This window comes from Mustela putorius, unplaced genomic scaffold (assembly GCF_011764305.1).
Source record: "Mustela putorius furo isolate JIRA1106 unplaced genomic scaffold, ASM1176430v1.1 tig00003853_pilon_pilon_pilon, whole genome shotgun sequence".
In the NCBI taxonomy this organism is placed as follows: Eukaryota; Metazoa; Chordata; class Mammalia; order Carnivora; family Mustelidae; genus Mustela; species Mustela putorius.
The window spans coordinates 61,675,537-61,693,938 of record NW_025422005.1 but is presented as its reverse complement, the minus strand read 5'-3'; the positions used below and the strand labels follow the sequence as shown (position 1 = coordinate 61,693,938).

General features: G+C 37.3%; 1 protein-coding gene across 1 annotated transcript in view; it reads left to right on the top strand.

Annotated features, from left to right (window-relative positions):
• ERICH3 (glutamate rich 3) overlaps nt 1-18,402 on the top strand; it is a 115,270-nt gene that overhangs the window by 83,626 nt on the left and 13,242 nt on the right. Inside the window, exons 12-13 of the mRNA XM_013059191.2 lie at nt 1,194-1,430; nt 13,139-13,585. Coding sequence (XP_012914645.2) covers nt 1,194-1,430; nt 13,139-13,585 — 684 coding nt within the window. The remainder of the gene's footprint in view (nt 1-1,193; nt 1,431-13,138; nt 13,586-18,402) is intronic.

Below are 18,402 nucleotides of genomic sequence, written 5' to 3'. Positions count from 1 at the left end.
GAAAACCTCCTTGTGACGAATTCTCTTTGTTTGCCTTTCTTTGTTACAGTTTCTGATTTCACTTTCCCCTTACATCTCCCTCATACAACCCCTGCATTAGCAGAGCTTTCTTCACATGCACAGGGCATGTATTTCTAAATTAAGTTTCTTTCATTGGGGCAGGGTAGATAGCTCTAAGTAATTACCTGAGAGGTCCCCACCACTGGCAAGGAAGCCAGAATATCTATTAACTAAAATACACAAAACTTTGTGTATTTATTGGGAAAGCTTTATTTTCCCAATAAATTTTATTTTAGAGATAATTGTTTATTTGCTTAATTGGTTCTGCATGAAATCTTTGCGCTCTCTATCCTTGGCATGTTGTCATTTCAAGATTCTTTGTTTTGGGTGGAGGAAAAAGGGGAACAATTAAATATGAAAGGTGAAAAATTATAACCACAAGGGACAGCTGGAGTTTATCTGATGTGACAATTTCCTTTTTCTGGTACGGATTTGTTGCACTTCTGTTGGGAATGAAGCAAATTAGTGGCTGTGACAGGAATGTTCTATTTTATGAGAATTTTTTATTCTTGGAATGTAATTATTTCCTTGACTATAGGGATGAATAATGCATATGATTTGGGTTCTGGTCTAGGTATAGAATCCCTCATAATCCTTTTTTTTTTAATGTCCATTTGGTTCTCAAAGAATGTGCTATTCACAGTATTACTTCTCAGAGCCTTTGGACTTGATTAATTGAATTTTTCCACTTCACTATTCATTAACTTGATATCCAAATATTTTGACCATTCTTCATATGAAATATGACCTCACTGGGTCTCCAAATTAACTTTCATTATTATAATCCTGTTCTCTTCATTTTTAATTTATTTCTAATTTATTGTTTTCTATCAAGTTCTTCTCTTTTCCATTTTGGTTATTGTAGATGATGATGTCCATTTGTAAATGAACTTTCATTAGGTTTTAGACTCGTTATTTGGAACTTTACTGCCTTTGTGCTCTTGTGTATGTAACTGATTTTAATCTTTGATCACTTGCTGTTGGTTTTCCATGTTCAGTAATTGTGTGAAAAAGAAGCAAAGAAAGGCCCAGAGAAGAGAGGGTAGTGGAGTCAAAGTTCTCATTAAAGTAAAATGGGTTAAGTATCAGAGATTCTATTTTCCTTCTTACAGTGTGATTTTTCTCCCCCTCAGAATATGAAGAAGATTTTGAAGTAGAGGAGGAGAAACAAGATGAGAAAGCTAATGAAGAAGGACAGGCTGATGACCAAATGACTGGGACGTCAAAGTCACCCTCAGATGATGAAAAAGACCAATTAGATCCGGAAAAGGAGAGTGAAACCTCGTCACAAAAGGCAGCAGATGCTGACGACAATTTAAAAGATGAAGGTGATGGGTGCTCTGACAGTGAGTTGGAGGAGGATAAACAAGGCAAGTTGTTACCCAGGTCATGGGACATGAGCTGTTCACCAAGTGCGCTCACTACTTTCCTTTACCTTTAATGGGATGATCCTTTTTTAAGGGAGCATTTAGAGCCTAGATCCCTAACCAGGGGATGGTGATCAGTCTTCCATAAATACCTAATTTATGGGGTCACTCCTTAATCCCTTCTTTCCTTAGTTTGCTGGGATTTTTCACCAGTCCTCAGTAAAGCTTGTAGTGACATGCCTTCTGTTTACTTAGAAAGTTACTCCTTTTTTTTTTCTAAATCCCAAAGTATCCCCTCTTACATACATATATAGACACACACATACACACACCCATGTGCATGCATGTGTGTGCACACCATTTTATACCCTTGGAAAAATGCAAAGTATCTTCCATTCAGTTAAAGGGAAAGTTTGAGATTCTTGCCCAAGTTCACTTTTTGTCTTCACTTACTTTGTACACAGGGTGCTGGCATCTTAGTTTCATGGAAGGATTATCTCTCTTGGTAAAGGCAGCTCTCTCCCAGTCTGCAAGCCAAAAGTGACTTTGAATATTCATGGAGAAAATAGAGAAAAGTTATCAGGTAGAGAAAGTTGCCCTTATCATCTGAGGCATATTTCAAGCATTTTAAGACTTTTTAAAAGAACTTAGTTTCCTGAAATAATGTTCAATCAAAGAAGGAAACAATTTCCTGCTGTCCCATAAAAGGGTTTGACCAAAGTTATGTGATTCTTAGTTAATCTGAGATCTCTCCTGGTACATTGGGAGTATTTACTAGTTATAGATATATATGTCTTTGTAGTTTGCTTTGGGCTGGAGAATGAGGTCACATTACGAGGACTTTTTTTTTTTTTTTAAGATTTAATTATTTATTTGACAGGGGGTAGAGGAGGGCAGAGGGAGAGGGAGAGGGAGAAACAGACTCCCCTCAGAGCAGGAATGCGGAGCTCCATCCCAGAACCCTGGGATCATGACCTGAGCCAAAGGTAGATGCCCAACTGAATGAGCCACCCAGGCGCCCCATAACAACTTTTTAAATTACTGTCCATTTCCCCCATTCTTTCCTCCTCTCAACATTTTTTATTGTATAAAATTCAGAATTTTGAATTAGAGTAGTATACTGGGATAATATAAATAAGAGTAAATTCAGTAACCAAGTAATCATAAAAGCAAATATTTTAGTTATGCTCTCTTCAAGAAATAATTTAAGCAAACCTATTCTAAAATTTCATGCACACACATAAAGGCAATAAAATTCAGAAACTGTTTAGAGTAAAAGAGAAGATAATTTTACTGGGAACCATAGGTAGGACCATCACTAAGCTTGAACTAAAAATTTAATCCTGAGTTTCCTGACAGTCAAAGCAAAGAGTAAAGCACCATGGAATTTAGAATGATGTTCGCTATTACTAAACTCAAAAACAAAATTTGCTGTCACTTTTATTATAGTTGAAAGACCCACTCAAATTAATGGCCAGGCATTGAAACATTTTTTATAAAGTCTAAACTAGGCCATTTCTCTAATTTCTCTTAAAACTTGCATTTTATATTTCCAGGCATGCTTAATATATAAGGTTTTTCTCAATTTGAATGTGAATATTGGATTTAAGTTTATATTCCTATATGGCATAGAGAAAGTGAAAGAATTCTATGGAAAAGTGATATCACATGAATCAAATTTTGAATAAATTATATGAGTGACTTAAACCTGGAAAAGAACTAAACGTGTTTGCTTGTAAATATAACTGGTTCAAAACACAGGGACTCAGTTTTTCATTTCTTCAGTAATGGTGAGGAATTAACAAGTGTTGATTTCATGAAGATTCAGCACATTCTTTTAATCTTTGGTCATCTGGGATTACTTTTGTGATACATAATCATCTTATTTTCATAGGTTCAGATGGATTTTTTCTAAAACAGAATAAATTTTTATGTTCAAACAGAGAGGGTGTAGGCAGTACTTGGATCTTCCTTGGAGGGAAAGCTTTAATCACTTAGACCTGTGATTATTGAATAACTGACAGAATAGGTAAGCTTTAACACTGAATACTGCTTACATATAAATAATTGGAATCCTATGTTTGGAAAGGGATCCAGAAGGTATTGTTTATTAAGACTCTGTACTAAGTACTGTGTTAAATATTTTATATGAATTATAAAACAAACAGTCTTGAAAAGCAGGTACTTTTTTATCTCCATTTTACAAATACATAAACTTGGATATGGTGGGATTCCAAGGAACTCATACAACCAGAAAGCAGTGGAACCAAGACATAAAAACATTACCCAACATCAGAGCCTGGATTTTGGAGAAACAATATAATAATGTTCCAAATGAGAAAATATCTCTTTATCTGAAAGTAAAACAAATCCCCCCCACCCCCAAAGGATTCTCCTTCCTCAAGACTACATTTTAGAGGCACTTGAGCTCTTCTTCTCTAGAGTCTTTTTTATTTTTTTATTTTTTTTATTTTTGAAGAAAGGACATATAAATGGACATTTTCTACTTTTACTCCAATTGACCTTTCTCCTCCCTGGATGGACTTCCCTGTCCACTCCCAGGCATTGAGCTCAGTTCCAGCTGAGGCCCCTCCTCCGTGACCCTGTCCTACCTTGCTAGCTTTCACTGAGCTCCTTAGTTTATAACACTATCATTCAGTAATTCATTATTCTCTTATTCATTGTCTCTTATTGTTTCATATGGTAAATTTTACCCATCAAATTAATTACACAAGTTAATAACACAAAATTGTTACACTCTTAAAGCCAGCACTGTATGTTGTCTTTGTTACTCTTCACAGAGGTGATTTCCTCAAAGACATTTTGTAAATATTATGCAATTGCTTGATTGTTTTAACACCAAGAACACTAAGATGCTTTTATTCGCCACGAATAAAAGCACCTTAGAATTTTATTGGAAAAGATTGTATATAGTTAGCTGCATTATTGGGTAGAGAATATATAATATTTTTGAAGAGGTACGTAGTGAAATCTACTAGAACATATAAAATCTAGCCCGCAAATGGGAAATTTAAGAGCCAGAAATTAAATTTGCCAACTATTTTATTTTGTTGCTTCAATAATGATATTATTAAGAGCTCTTTTGCATTTTTGGTATTTACATTAAAACTTTGCCATTATTTTGAAATAAAATCTCATTCTTATTACTCTTTCTTTCCTCTACCTCCCAGCTCTTTTATTTCCCATCCCTTGATTTTGATAACCTGGCCTCGTGTTATTCAGAAACATTCCTTTTAGCATGCAGAGTATCTGAATTAGAGATTTCATCCAGCAAACAAAGTAGCATGTATTAAAAATGATAATGACACAGTGGGTTCCTTGGAACACTCTATTAAAAAGCCGGACAGCATTTCATCTTCAGAAGAGTAAGAGGAATATTGTGACCACTGAGTCTGAGACACCAGTTCATCCTTTTTACTGACATGATTAAGAATCTTGCTGTTAGTATTTGGACGTGTTTCATTTGAACCTGTCTGCACCTGTTCCCAGAGGGCAAACAATTGCCCAGGCTGTCACTCTGGTGACAAGTTGGCCCCATTTAAAGTGCCGGCTCACAATGGCGTGGGCCCGCCTTGATGAACGCTCTGCGCTGAGTAGCCATGAGTGATGAGCCCCAGGGAACGAGAGCCACGAAGAGAGCATCCTGGTTTAGGCATGACGTGTAAGACTTTCCATCGTTTAAAAAGAACGACAGCTTCCTTTTCTCTGCATTTGTGTTGGCAACCCCAGGCACTAAGTCACTAGTTGAAAATATATTGTCATGGATGAATGTTATAAGGTTGAGGGGAAAAGCGTCATGTCGCTGAGAATATACTTTTATGCTTTCACGGACAGTTTGGATGATAATGCTTCTGAGTAAGAGGTAAAGAATCAATAGCTTCTTTTTTTTTTTTTTTAAAGATTTTATTTATTTATTTGACAGAGATCACAAGTAGGCAGAGAGGCAGGCAGAGACAGAGAGGGGGGAGGCAGGCTCCTCGCTGAGCAGAGCGCCCAATGAGGGGCTCGATCCCAGGACCCTGAGATCATGACCTGGGCCGAAGGCAGAGGCTTTTTTTTTTTTTTTTTTAATTTTTTATTTTTTATAAACATATATTTTTATCCCCAGGGGTACAGGTCTGTGAATCACCAGGTTTACACACTTCACAGCACTCACCAAATCACATACCCTCCCCAATGTCCATAATCCCACCCCCTTCTCCCAAACCCCCTCCCCCCGGCAACCCTCAGTTTGTTTTGTGAGATTAAAAGTCACTTATGGTTTGTCTCCCTCCCAATCCCATCTTGTTTCATTTATTCTTCTTCTACCCACTTAAGCCTCCATGTTGCATCACCACTTCCTCATATCAGGGAGATCATATGATAGTTGTCTTTCTCTGCTTGACTTATTTCGCTAAGCATGATACGCTCTAGTTCCATCCATGTTGTTGCAAATGGCAAGATTTCATTTCTTTTGATGGCTGCATAGTATTCCATTGTGTATATATACCACATCTTCTTGATCCATTCATCTGTTGATGGACATCTAGGTTCTTTCCATAGTTTGGCTATTGTGGACATTGCTGCTATAAACATTCGGGTGCATGTGTCCCTTTGGATCACTACATTTGTATCTTTAGGGTAAATACCCAATAGTGCAATTGCTGGGTCATAGGGCAGTTCTATTTTCAACATTTTGAGGAACCTCCATGCTGTTTTCCAGAGTGGCTGCACCAGCTTGCATTCCCACCAACAGTGTAGGAGGGTTCCCCTTTCTCCGCATCCTCGCCAGCATCTGTCATTTCCTGACTTGTTGATTTTAGCCATTCTGACTGGTGTGAGGTGATATCTCATTGTGGTTTTGATTTGTATTTCCCTGATGCCGAGTGATATGGAGCACTTTTTCATGTGTCTGTTCGCCATCTGGATGTCTTCTTTGCAGAAATGTCTGTTCATGTCTTCTGCCCATTTCTTGATTGGATTATTTGTTCTTTGGGTGTTGAGTTTGCTAAGTTCTTTATAGATTCTGGACACTAGTCCTTTATCTGATATGTCGTTTGCAAATATCTTTTCCCATTCTGTCAGTTGTCTTTTGATTTTGTTAACTGTTTCCTTTGCTGTGCAAAAGCTTTTGATCTTGATGAAATCCCAGTTGTTCATTTTTTCCCTTGCTTCCCTCGCCTTTTGCGTTGTTCCTAGGAAGATGTTGCTGCGGCAGAGGTCGAAGAGGTTGCTGCCCGTGTTCTCCTTAAGGATTTTGATGGATTCCTTTCGTACATTGAGGTCCTTCATCCATTTTGAGTCTATTTTTGTGTGTGGTGTAAGGAAATGGTCCAATTTCATTTTTCTGCATGTGGCTGTCCAATTTTCCCAGCACCATTTATTGAAAAGGCTGTCTTTTTCCATTGGACATTCTTTCCTGCTTTGTCGAAGATTAGTTGACCATAGATTTGAGGGTCTATTTCTGGGCTCTCTATTCTGTTCCATTGATCTATGTGTCTGTTTTTGTGCCAGTACCATGCTGTCTTGATGATGACAGCTTTGTAATAGAGCTTGAAGTCCGGAATTGTGATGCCACCAACGTTGGCTTTCTTTTTCAATATCCCTTTGGCTATTCGAGGTCGTTTCTGGTTCCATATAAATTTTAGAATTATTTGTTCCATTTCTTTGAAAAAGATGGATGGTACTTTGATAGGAATTGCATTAAATGTGTAGATTGCTTTAGGTAGCATAGACATTTTCACAATATTTATTCTTCCAATCCAGGAGCATGGAACATTTTTCCATTTCTTTGTGTCTTCCTCAATTTCTTTCATGAGTACTTTATAGTTTTCTGAGTATAGATTCTGTGTCTCTTTGGTTAGGTTTATTCCTAGGTATCTTATGGTTTTGGATGCAATTGTAAATGGGATTGACTCCTTAATATCTCTTTCTTCTGTCTTGCTGTTGGTGTAGAGAAATGCAACTGATTTTTGTGCATTGATTTTATATCCTGACACTTTACTGAATTCCTGTATAAGTTCTAGCAGTTTTGGAGTGGAGTCTTTTGGGTTTTCCACATATAGTATCATATCATCCGAAGGCAGAGGCTTTAACCCACTGAGCCACCCAGGTGCCCCAAGAATCAATAGCTTCTTATGAGAAAGATTTCAGAGAGAGAGAGAGAGAGAAAGAGAGAACCTCTTCCCAGAATTGCAAAGAATAGAATATAAGAATTAAGCAAATGGTTTTTGAAGTAATAAAGATAATATTTCCCTTTTCCATTTTCCCTATAGTCAGCATATATTTATATTGAAGAAACTTATAGACTTTTAAAATTCCAGAGTCACAAAAATATTCTATTTACTTATTGACTTCAGGAATCTCGCTCTTCATTTCCTGGCCTGACTAATGATGAGAAGCACATGAGGGGAGACTGCTCCTTCCATGTCGAAATCATAGGTGCTATGAAAACACATTCGGTGGATGTCAGTGTAACTTGACTTTTCCTTGAACAGAGAGGACGAGGGGAAGCCTGTAGATGGCCTTCTGGTTAGCATCTATATGTCTGATTTTGGGGTTTTGGCATGATTGTCAAATTTTAATTTTTCTGAAAAGTCAGAATTCCTCAATCTATTCACATTTTGATTACTGAAGTAGGAAGCCATGACTTTTAAATACATAATCATTTTTGTCCACATAAAACACTTTCCTCTGAGGTTTTTCTCTACAGTTTTGAATCTGCCTTGTATACAACAAAGGTATTATTGGGCTACCCAATAAAATCTTAATCTTAGTGGATAAATGTAAAAGGACTTAGGCAGCACAGTGTGACACAGGATTTGATTATATTCTCAGGATTTTAAGTATTCATTTTAATGTTTAAAAAAGTGCAGATAAAGGTAGTCATGGGGGAAGTTTTAAGCTTTTTCAATTTTTTCATCTCCTCCTGCTAGAACTGCATTTACCTGTAGATATTTATTCTTACAAAGTAATGTGTACATTTGTCTCATTGATGAATTGAGTCATGAATTATTGGTGTGAGGACATATGATCTCCCTTAAGACAAATAACTAGTTACCGTTTATAGTTAGAATTTAATGATTTCTACTTTTATTTTTATTAAACATACATTCACTCTACAATATTTATGAGTATGGAGCACTTGTCTAATTAGGCATTATTGTACATGAAAATATTGACTAAACCACAGTATCTGATATAATATAAAAACAGATTTTTATGAGCTCCTGTGTATAATCAAGATAGGACTATTTATATGAGTAATAGGGTGTGTAAATTTGTGTGTCACAGCCAATTTGAAGACCATAGGAGCAGCATGTACGCAGATTTTGTTGTGAACCCTCAGACCAAAGAATGGGAGAGAGATGCAGTCTATATTAGTTTGGATGGGTATAAGATCCATTGGGTTGTGGTGAAAGCTAGTTGTTTTTGACTGAATTTACATATTTGTACTGAGTTTGTGCACTTAAAGTGTCCATGGGGCCTCAAGCTAGTGAACCCAAAACAAAGTAGTTAAAATCAGGGTACTAATGAAGAAAACGGTGAATTTAAACTATAGTAAAACCATGCTTTATGCTAGGAGATGAGAAATGATTCAAAACAAAGATCAGGGCTTACAGTTTGTTCAAAACAGATAATAAAGCTGCTGATAGCAGTGAGGAGTGTAACAGCAGCTCCCGAGAGAGCTGTCCATGGTCACTGTGAGGAGAATGAACAAACACCTGAGGGAACACGTACAGTTGATCTATTGTGCTTGTGCAAAAGGAGGCAGTGTCTGGCTAGAGTGTGTAATCTCTGTGGAAGCAGGGTCCTGGCCTGCTTTTTTCTCTACTGTGTCCTTAAAACCTAGCACGTTGTCTGACACATAAGAGGACTATTTTCCATTTGTCATCCTGGAGTGGAAGTTAGTTAAGAGAAGCGATAGTAGGTCTGTGACAGTGGGTGCTCTCTGTTTGAAGGCCTTTTGGCAAGTAGAGTAGTCTTGGTTTTACTATAGTGAGTCATTACAAAAAATATGTTTTACAAAACTTGCTACTTTATAGCTAATGGGCATTGGGTATTATTTAACTTCTCTGGGCCTTACATTCTTTTAAAATTAAATTGATTTAATTAATTTATTTGAGAGAGAGAGAACGAGTGTGAGCAGAGGGGAAAGGGACAGGTGGAGAGAAAGAGGCAGAGAATCTCAGGTTGACTCTGCGATGGGTGAGGAGCTTTAAGTGGGACTCGATCTCATCACCCTGAGATGATGACCTGAGACGAAACCAAGAGTTGAATGCTTACCAACTGAGCCATCCAGGTGCTCCCCTTACTTTCTAGATCTAGAAAAAGAAGATAGCTATCCCATGGGATTAAATGAGATATTTATGGAGTGCTTACCTCCATGTCTGGTTTGCAGTAAGTGCATACATAATCATGATCATGTTTTTATTTATTTCCTCAGCAAATGGTTACTGCAATTACTTTTCTTCATATAATGCACAGGGTGAAATCACAAGAAAGAAATGCATTAGACTATACTTAACGTGTATGACTCCATAGAGGGGGAAAGACTGGAATTCATAAAAAAATCATTATTTTATTTTGTGTAATTTCTGCAGACTTACAGAGACTTACAGAGAGACTTACAGAGAGAATTAGCCCCATTTTACAGTCAAGAAAACAGAGGCTTAGGGGGGTTTGTGGAAGAGCCAAAGTCAAAGCTAGTCAGCAGCCACGTCATGATTGAAGCACGTAGTTTCATCTTACAGAGGAACATATTATTTTCTCTCAGTCTCATGTTGTGTGAAATAGTAGTCATGCAAAAAAAAGGAACAGTTATCAGTGACACGAAGAGAGAAGACAGTGAAGGGTTTGGAGCCTGACTGAATGCAGGGTGGAAAGTCAGAAATGCCTCACAGGGCATGGACTCAAGGTGCTGCACCAACCAGTGCACATCATTTCTTTACCATAAAGATCAAGAACAGATGCTTTTAGCTTCAGTACCTAAAGGGAGCCATGCAGAGACAAACAGAATTGGGTGGGAGCCAGCTTTGCTTACTAACATACCTCCAAGATAATTTTTTCCCTCGTACTGACAAAAAACATGAAGTATGTGCCCTCAGAGTTCTTTCATGTAAAATGTTCTTTTAGACAAAAATTTCTATATCAAAACTTCCTTCATTTCTAAGACAATAAATAAAATTAGTGATGAAAATCTCATTCCGTGGCCCTGAAACATTTTGAGCTTTTATTTGTAGGCAAAGTCTTGCCCAGTGTCTGCATGAAAATGAGAGAAAGAAATGAGAGGGAAACTAAATTGCACAGCAAGGTTAGAGAGAAATTGGAAAACTGAAATGAGTTTATATGAGAGGTCAGGTACCCTTGCCTCTTGAAGGCCGTTCATTCTCCTGATCTTTCTTCTCCAAGGGACTGACTCAAAATGAACCAGAGTGTGTTTCAGCCTTTTGAAATAAAGTAACACAATTAATAGGAGCTATGAAAGAAAGGTAGAGGAATGCTCATTTTTCTTATTATGTGAACAACTCTCAGAGACAAAAGTGAGTCATGAAATCAATATTAAAGAGGATAGATTTGAATATTTGTGGGAGTACAGAGCAAGTATAATATTGCCTTCTAGCTAATTGTGCAATTAATGAGAGCTATTGATTGAACAACTAGCAAATATGAGTTGTTTTTCTTTAAAAAAAAAAAAAGGTGAGATGCTTAAGAGAGGGTGAGATCATCGTCCCTCAAGTTTCTGAAATGGTACAAATGAGATAGAGAACAACCGTCCTTGATCTGCTGTGTTCCCTACTGAGAGGCAGATTTTATAAAATGGAGATAAAGAATGAGTGGTTAAGGTATGCGTTCCTTTGACAAACAGTGGTCATCTGGTGCCTGTCAAAGCGGTTGGGAGATAAGAACAAATGGAATCGTACTGAAGGGGTTCTGTTGCTTAAAGGCTTTTTAGAGTTTGTTTCTTTACTGCCGTGTAGCATCTCTCAAATCTTTGTGGAAACTCTGATAAGTGTCTGTGACTATACTTAAAATTCTGAGCCGTGTCATGGAGAGTCGTTTGGGCTGGAGGGTGTGAAAGGAAAGGATAAGAGGAAAGACAGGTATTTCTTCCCTTAAAGTCTGTATCAGCTGCTACAGCCATCTGTGTAGCTGCCAAACAGAAATAAAGAACAGAAAAGAGTAAGGAGCACACAGAGCAGAGAAAACAACAAAGCTAAGCAGCATTTAAGTGTAGGCTATTTCATTTGAAAATATAGTCTATAAAAAACTACTGTAAACACAGATCTGTTGGTGAAAAACTCAGAAGCAAGTTTGTATTTCTCTGGCCCCAGCATACGCCGTGACTTTCAGGCTGCACGTCTTCCTTCCAGAGATTCAGTGTGTGTGTGGCTTTCTTGGAGATTTTTGAAAGGGCTTGTGGGTAGTAAGTACGAAACCATTTCCAGTTTAGTCAATCTAGTCGATGTATCGGTAGCACCCCATCAGCACACGGCCTCCATCTTCTAGAAGCCCTCTGACTGATTCCATGTCCCATCTCCCAGCTCTGGCAACCCTCTTCCTCCTTCAGAGGACAGCCCTGGGCTTCGGAGCTGCTTCACTTGCCCAGACAAAGAGTCTAAGGAGTTTACCTTCCCTTGGGGGTGGGGGGCGGTAGGAGGTGGTAGCCACCTCTGACTGGAGCAGAGTATGAAAGCCCGACTTCTTCCTCGAGAGAGGAACAATTCTAATATAATTTAGACCTCAGAGGTCCCTGTGGGATCAGCTGAGGTTGAGATGTTGCTTGAAAGAGCTCCCTTGATTGACCTCTTGCCTTCCCTGCCCTGCTTCACCTACATCTGCAAGAGTTTCTCCTGGAGCGTATCCTTAATATATCACATGAACCCTGACCTCAGCGTCTGCTTTGGAGAAACCTGGAATAAGACAACATGTCCTCCTCCACACACACACACACACACACGCACACACACACACACACACACACCACACACATGCACATACACGCACACACAAGCATCCCTTCAGAATATCTTTCAAGTGTCTTGGTATTATCCAAATGCATTGATCTTTCTAGTACACATTGCTAGCTGGATAAGGTTGGTATTACAGTAGATAAAAATTTAAGTTTTTTTGCACAGAGAATACTGTGGCTAGTCAACATGATAATGAATAAGCACTCTTACTGAACAAGTAAGAGTATTCCGTTTCTTCTACAATGAAATAGATACAAAGACTTTCCAATAAAATGTCTTTCAAAAATACATACATACATACATACAGTTGGTTTTTAGCTAAATGTGATTTCCTATTAAAAACCTCTAGACGGCTGCCTAAATGGTTCAGTCAGTTTAGCGACTGCCTTTGACTCAGGTCATGATCTCGGGGTCTGGGATGAAGCCCCACTTTGACTCCCTGCTCAGTGGGGAGTCTGCTTCTCCCTCTCCCTCTGTTCCTTCCTCTGGCTCATGCTCGCTCACTCTCATTCTCTCTCAAATAAATAAATAAATAATATTTTTTTAAGAAAGAAAAACTTCTGGAGACTCAGATTGCATAGGTTTTTCTTTATCTTGACAGCTATGTGCAATATACGTGAAAACGGTAAATCTATGAACCTATATTTTAAAAAATTTAGTATAATTGTTATTAACCTAATTCCCACAATTAATCCAGTTGTTTTATGGAAGAACAATGATGTCATTTTAATTTTTTAGATATAAAGACTGCTTCATCCTCCTCCTCCAGAAGTCACCCATGTTCTAGTTGCAGTGATGAGTCTGCTCTGGGAGATGGAGGAGCCCACACTGGAAACAGTCCGAACAGAACGGCCAGGAGTTCATCTTCCCAGGAGCTGAGTGAAAGTGATGAGCCAGGAAAATCCCAACTTCCAATTGAGGATTATTTAGAAGTGGAAATCGAAGACCAAGAAATTATAACAGCGGATGTAGAGACCAAGCCTCTGCCCATAGAGGAACACTTGGAGAATGTTCTTGAAGAAGAAACAGAGAAAGGAACGCCAGTGATTGCCGAGGGCTTATCTGAGAAGTCCAGGGAACATCTTTCCACAGAAGAAAAAGAAAAGAATAAGAGTGAGCTTTGGGAAGGAAGCACTGCTAAGGTGGAGGACAAAAAGGCAGGTGCCAGTAGGGTGGAAAAAGATGGTAAGTATGGCCATTGAGTTGACCTGCCATTGTTCCATGCATGGAAGCTATTTGGTCCTTGCATTTCTGCCAAAGCTTGGGAAATACGATTGCGATAATGCCAGAGGCATTCAATTTTTTTCTTATTCCTCTCTTCATCACATAATCATACATGTAGTTTCAGCTTGCTGTGTCCCTTCTATTGCATTTTAAAAGTTGATAAATCTTATATAGCTTGTTTCCTATTTTCTGTAAATTCCTTCTTGTGTTAATTCTATCTCAAGAATCAAATAAAACACATTATATGTCTGAAGGCAAGGGTATGTGTGGCTTTTTAGAGGTTACTTAACACTAGAAATACTATTTCTTCTTAGCTATATATATATGTACTTTCTACACACACACACACACACACACACACACACACAGCTAACATTGGTAGGTGCTCACAATGTGCCAGTTCTAAACACTTCTTACATTAACTCATCTACCCCCTACAACTGCCCAGTATCCCCTGAGTTAGGTTCTCTTATCATCATGTCTTTTTCTCACAGGTGACAAAATTGTGGCTCAGAGAGGTTAAGTAAATTGTGAAGATTATATAGCTCCTAAGAAGCATTCTTAGGATTTGAATTCAAGCAGAGTGGCTCTGGTTTTTAAAGATTTTTCTATTGTATCTGTGCAATAGGAATTTAAACTTAGATAAAAATATGACAGTCTCATAGAAAACTCCAAACTTTACTTTGAGTTCTTCTCTGAAACTGAGTGACTTCCTGACCCAGTGGTCCCTGGGTGAGTATGCAGGACAGTTCCTTTTGAATGGGAAGAGTGAAGAGTGTCCCACCATAATCAGGTCCCAGGACTTTCAAGATATGGAAGATCTGATGCCTTCCTTGATTTTAGGGTACAGTTAAAGGACCAAGTTGTGTCCTGTGGACAGCTGGACCATACCTGCCAGATGTTTGGTTCTGTCACTCCTCTCCTTCCCCTGTTCTCTCTCATCTGTCTTCCCTGCCAAAATGGTGGGCACTCTTCTCAATTCCAAGCGAAAATCTGTTTTCACATTTTAATATTACTAAAATCATCTGTTTTAAAGCTTATGAATATTTTAATGTCTCTAATTTTTTTTTTTTTTAGGACCTTAAAAGCTGATATTAAACCACTTGGGCCTACATCTAGGAATTGAGGATATTAAATAGTTATCTTTCAATTATCAGTAGTATTCACCTTCTACCATGTACAGGGCACCATGGTCAATAAGAAATGTGTAAGAGAGGGTGCCTCCCATCACATGTTAAGGGGAAGGCGTGGCACACCAATAATTGGACAAAGGTCAGTAATCATTCATAAAGCCAGAGACGGTACAAATGCTATGGCATTTCAAAAGAAAGGGAAAGTCCCATTTGGTTAAGTACACCTTGAATGTTTTTGTGAAGGATTTTTTTGAGGAAGGCTTTAAACATTAGATACGATTTTTAAGATCGAACGGAGGAAGATGAAAGCATTCCAGATAGTGGGGTGTAGCAAATTCAAATAACTCTAGAATATACAGCTTGACAAACTTCAATCCACAGGCCCCATCTGGTCTACTGCCTTTTTTTCTCCTTCTGCATTAAGAACGTTTTAAAAATGTTCTGTTTTTAAAGTCTTTCGGTGGTTTGAAAAAAATCAAAAGAATAATATGTGGTGACACAAAAAAATTAAATTCAAATTTCAGTGTCAGAAAATAAAGTTTTATTGGAACAGAGCTATGCTCACTGGCTTACATATTAATAATGGCTGCTCTTGCATTGCAAGGACAGAATTAAGCAGTTGCAGCAGAAACCTCCTGATAGCTCACAAAGCCCTAAGAATACATTCTCTGGTCCTTTATAGAAGAAGTTTGCCAACTTCTCCCCTGGGATTAAAGACCTCTGAGATTTTCAAAGAGGTTTTTCCATACATGAGTAAAGATCCTCATTAAAATATATTTGAAAACTACTTACAAAATAATTCAAGTCTTTGATCATGGATTTCATTGTTCAGTTCTAGAATGTATAATGTACCATCAAGGAAATTTGTACAACTGGGCAAGCTGCTGCCCTCAAAAGGTAGAGATGTTGAAGTTCAGTAGGAACAGTGACATTGTTATTTCTTTAACTTCCACTTCAGAAAACTAGATTGTGTACCTGGCCTTGTGTACCTAGACATCTTTTTGTAAAGCAAGACACATGTAGTGTAGGTTGTATTTAGGTGATGGATGGAATAAACAGAAACATTGGACTAGGATCGTGTCACTTGGAAGAAAGTGAGGAGGGTTTTTTCTGAATGTGTGAAATGAAAAGTGTGTAGGTTTATCATTTTTCTTACATATTATGGGAAGTCTGTGTTCTTGACTTGATAACATCTATAATTCTAAAGCATTTTGTTATCTTTTTATTAAGGCAGGTTTGACACTAGATGGCAAGGTTTGTGACTTTTTATCTTTCTTAAGCTTTAATAAATGTAGCAGGTCTCTTTGTCAGTGTTTATTTTTCATTAACTGCTTATGACATAACATGAAATAACAGTCAGAATATAGAGAAGAGTAGATTTTTTAAAAATTACCCATAGGTTTAGCGCTCACACAAAAATCACCTTCAATATGTGGTCAGTTTTTTTGATTTCTAAACTTAGGGCTTACAAAGTCATGTTGTCATAATTTTTATAAAATGTTGTATCCTGCTTTTTATCCTCATTGTTATACCATAAGCATTTTTTGTTATTATGTAATCTTCAATATCTGTGTGTCATCCCATTCTGTGGTTTTCGTATAAGGTAACCATGCCCCTATTATTGATATTTATATTTTTCCCAATTTTCACTATTATTAATAGAACTCTAATATCTTATGACCTAAAGTAATTTAAAATCTATAATTATTTTCTTAGGTTAGGTTCCTAAGAGTATCATTTCTAGATCACATATTAAGGCTCTTGATAGGATTGGTTGAAAAGTTTAAACAATACAGAACAGAGAGAATGAAAAGAAAGCTGGTCCTCCTTGTCCCACCTCTACTCTTTCCCATGCAACAGTGTCATATCTGCAGAAAATATTTTTTTTAGACCTGATTCCAGAAAAATTTTTCTCTATACATATATAAAAATATATTCATATATTACATATATATACATACATTCTTTTTATAGATAGATGGAAACATGATACATTTTGTTTTACCACTTGCTTTTTTTTTCACTTAATACCATGTCTTCAGTACCTTTTCATGTTAGCACATATAACTATATTTTATTCTTATTCACTATATATAGTATTCTACTTATTGCATTAGTATTTTATAACTTTGCAAATTTTCTTAAAAATATGTTGCCTTCTGTGCAAGAACCGATAGATTTGTTCTATGGCCCATCTTCCACAAAAGAACAAAATTTCTGGGTTATGGAGGCCTAGAGGCAGAGGGGAAGAAAGTACAGTGGAAAATGAAACAATGGATTCTTAAAAAATGGAAAATATTCAGAATGATGCAGAAAGATTAATGCTATCAAAAACCAAGGAGGCATAGATTATAACTCTTGAGTGCTGATGTTTTTAAGTATATTTAAGGAAATGAAACAGTAAATGTGTAAATATTTAAAATAATAGATAAAGAGAGGTCAGAAATAGTCTCAGAGTCCCTTATATGAATAAATATTTCTAAGAAAATTTCAGATAAAGTAAACTAGGTCTTGACTTGCCTGATGCCAAGCAAAGAGGTTATGACTAGTTCCTCTTTCTTAATGGAGTTTTCTGTTAGATGGATCAGGTGAGAGGGACGGAACTAGAGTTAATGCTTGAGAGGAAGGTCATGTAGCTGACCATGCTGCATTCAATCAGAAGGCATGGTAAAGAGTGAAATGTGTATTATTTTATTTAGATCTCTGATTAGAACCTTAGGTCAAAATGGGGACCAAGATAATGTATAGAAGATTATCTCTCATATTTGTTTGGTGCTGAATTATGAACTGTGATTATGTTAGGAACAGGTGTGTGGGCTACAAAATTACAATCAGTTAATGATGTTTTATAGTGTCCCAACGAATACAACTTTATCTGAATTGTTTTCACTTAAGATCATAGCCGTGGATAAAGTAGTTAAGTTCTATAGTCAGTACCTTTGTACCTTTCAGATTGATAACATAAGGTGATATTTTTCTTTCTATTTTATATGTCTCACTTAATTGGGCTTTGTCCAGTCCACCAACAAATCAGGTGAATTGATATAAAAGATGTGTTGCATCCAGTGAAGTGGGTAAAGTAAAAGATTGTAATTGCCAGCTACAATGGGACAATGTCCTTGGGAGGCAATTCAGGATGATAGGGCGTAGTGTTATTTTAATGTGTTTATTTTTCTCTGTTATCTTCAGTTTAAGCTGTCTTAATGCACTGTGACATGATCTTTGCTCTGTGTTCTACTAGTGGAACAATTTAGATAGATTAATTTGGGAAGTAATATAATTTATACATTACAAATATAAATAAAATATTGAGTAGAATATTATAAAGTATACTGTAAAATGTATATGGCAGCAGGCATTTTATGCTTTTATACGTGAATGAGAGGATGTCAGCATGCTTGGCCAGCTTTCTAAACCTAAGTAATGTAAAGCCATATGCAGTCTGATCGTCATGCAGGCAAGTTAGATGGCCCTGAGGAGAGAATAAGGCCATCATGTGTAGTGAGCTGAGGTCTAAAGTACTGGGGTATTCTGGACTAAGTGTAGAAGAAAAACCAATCAGGGTAAGAGGACAGAGTAATGGTTCTAGGAAGGGGTGGATTTTAGGGACGGCCTTTCTGATGAGGGGACATTTGAGCAGAGACC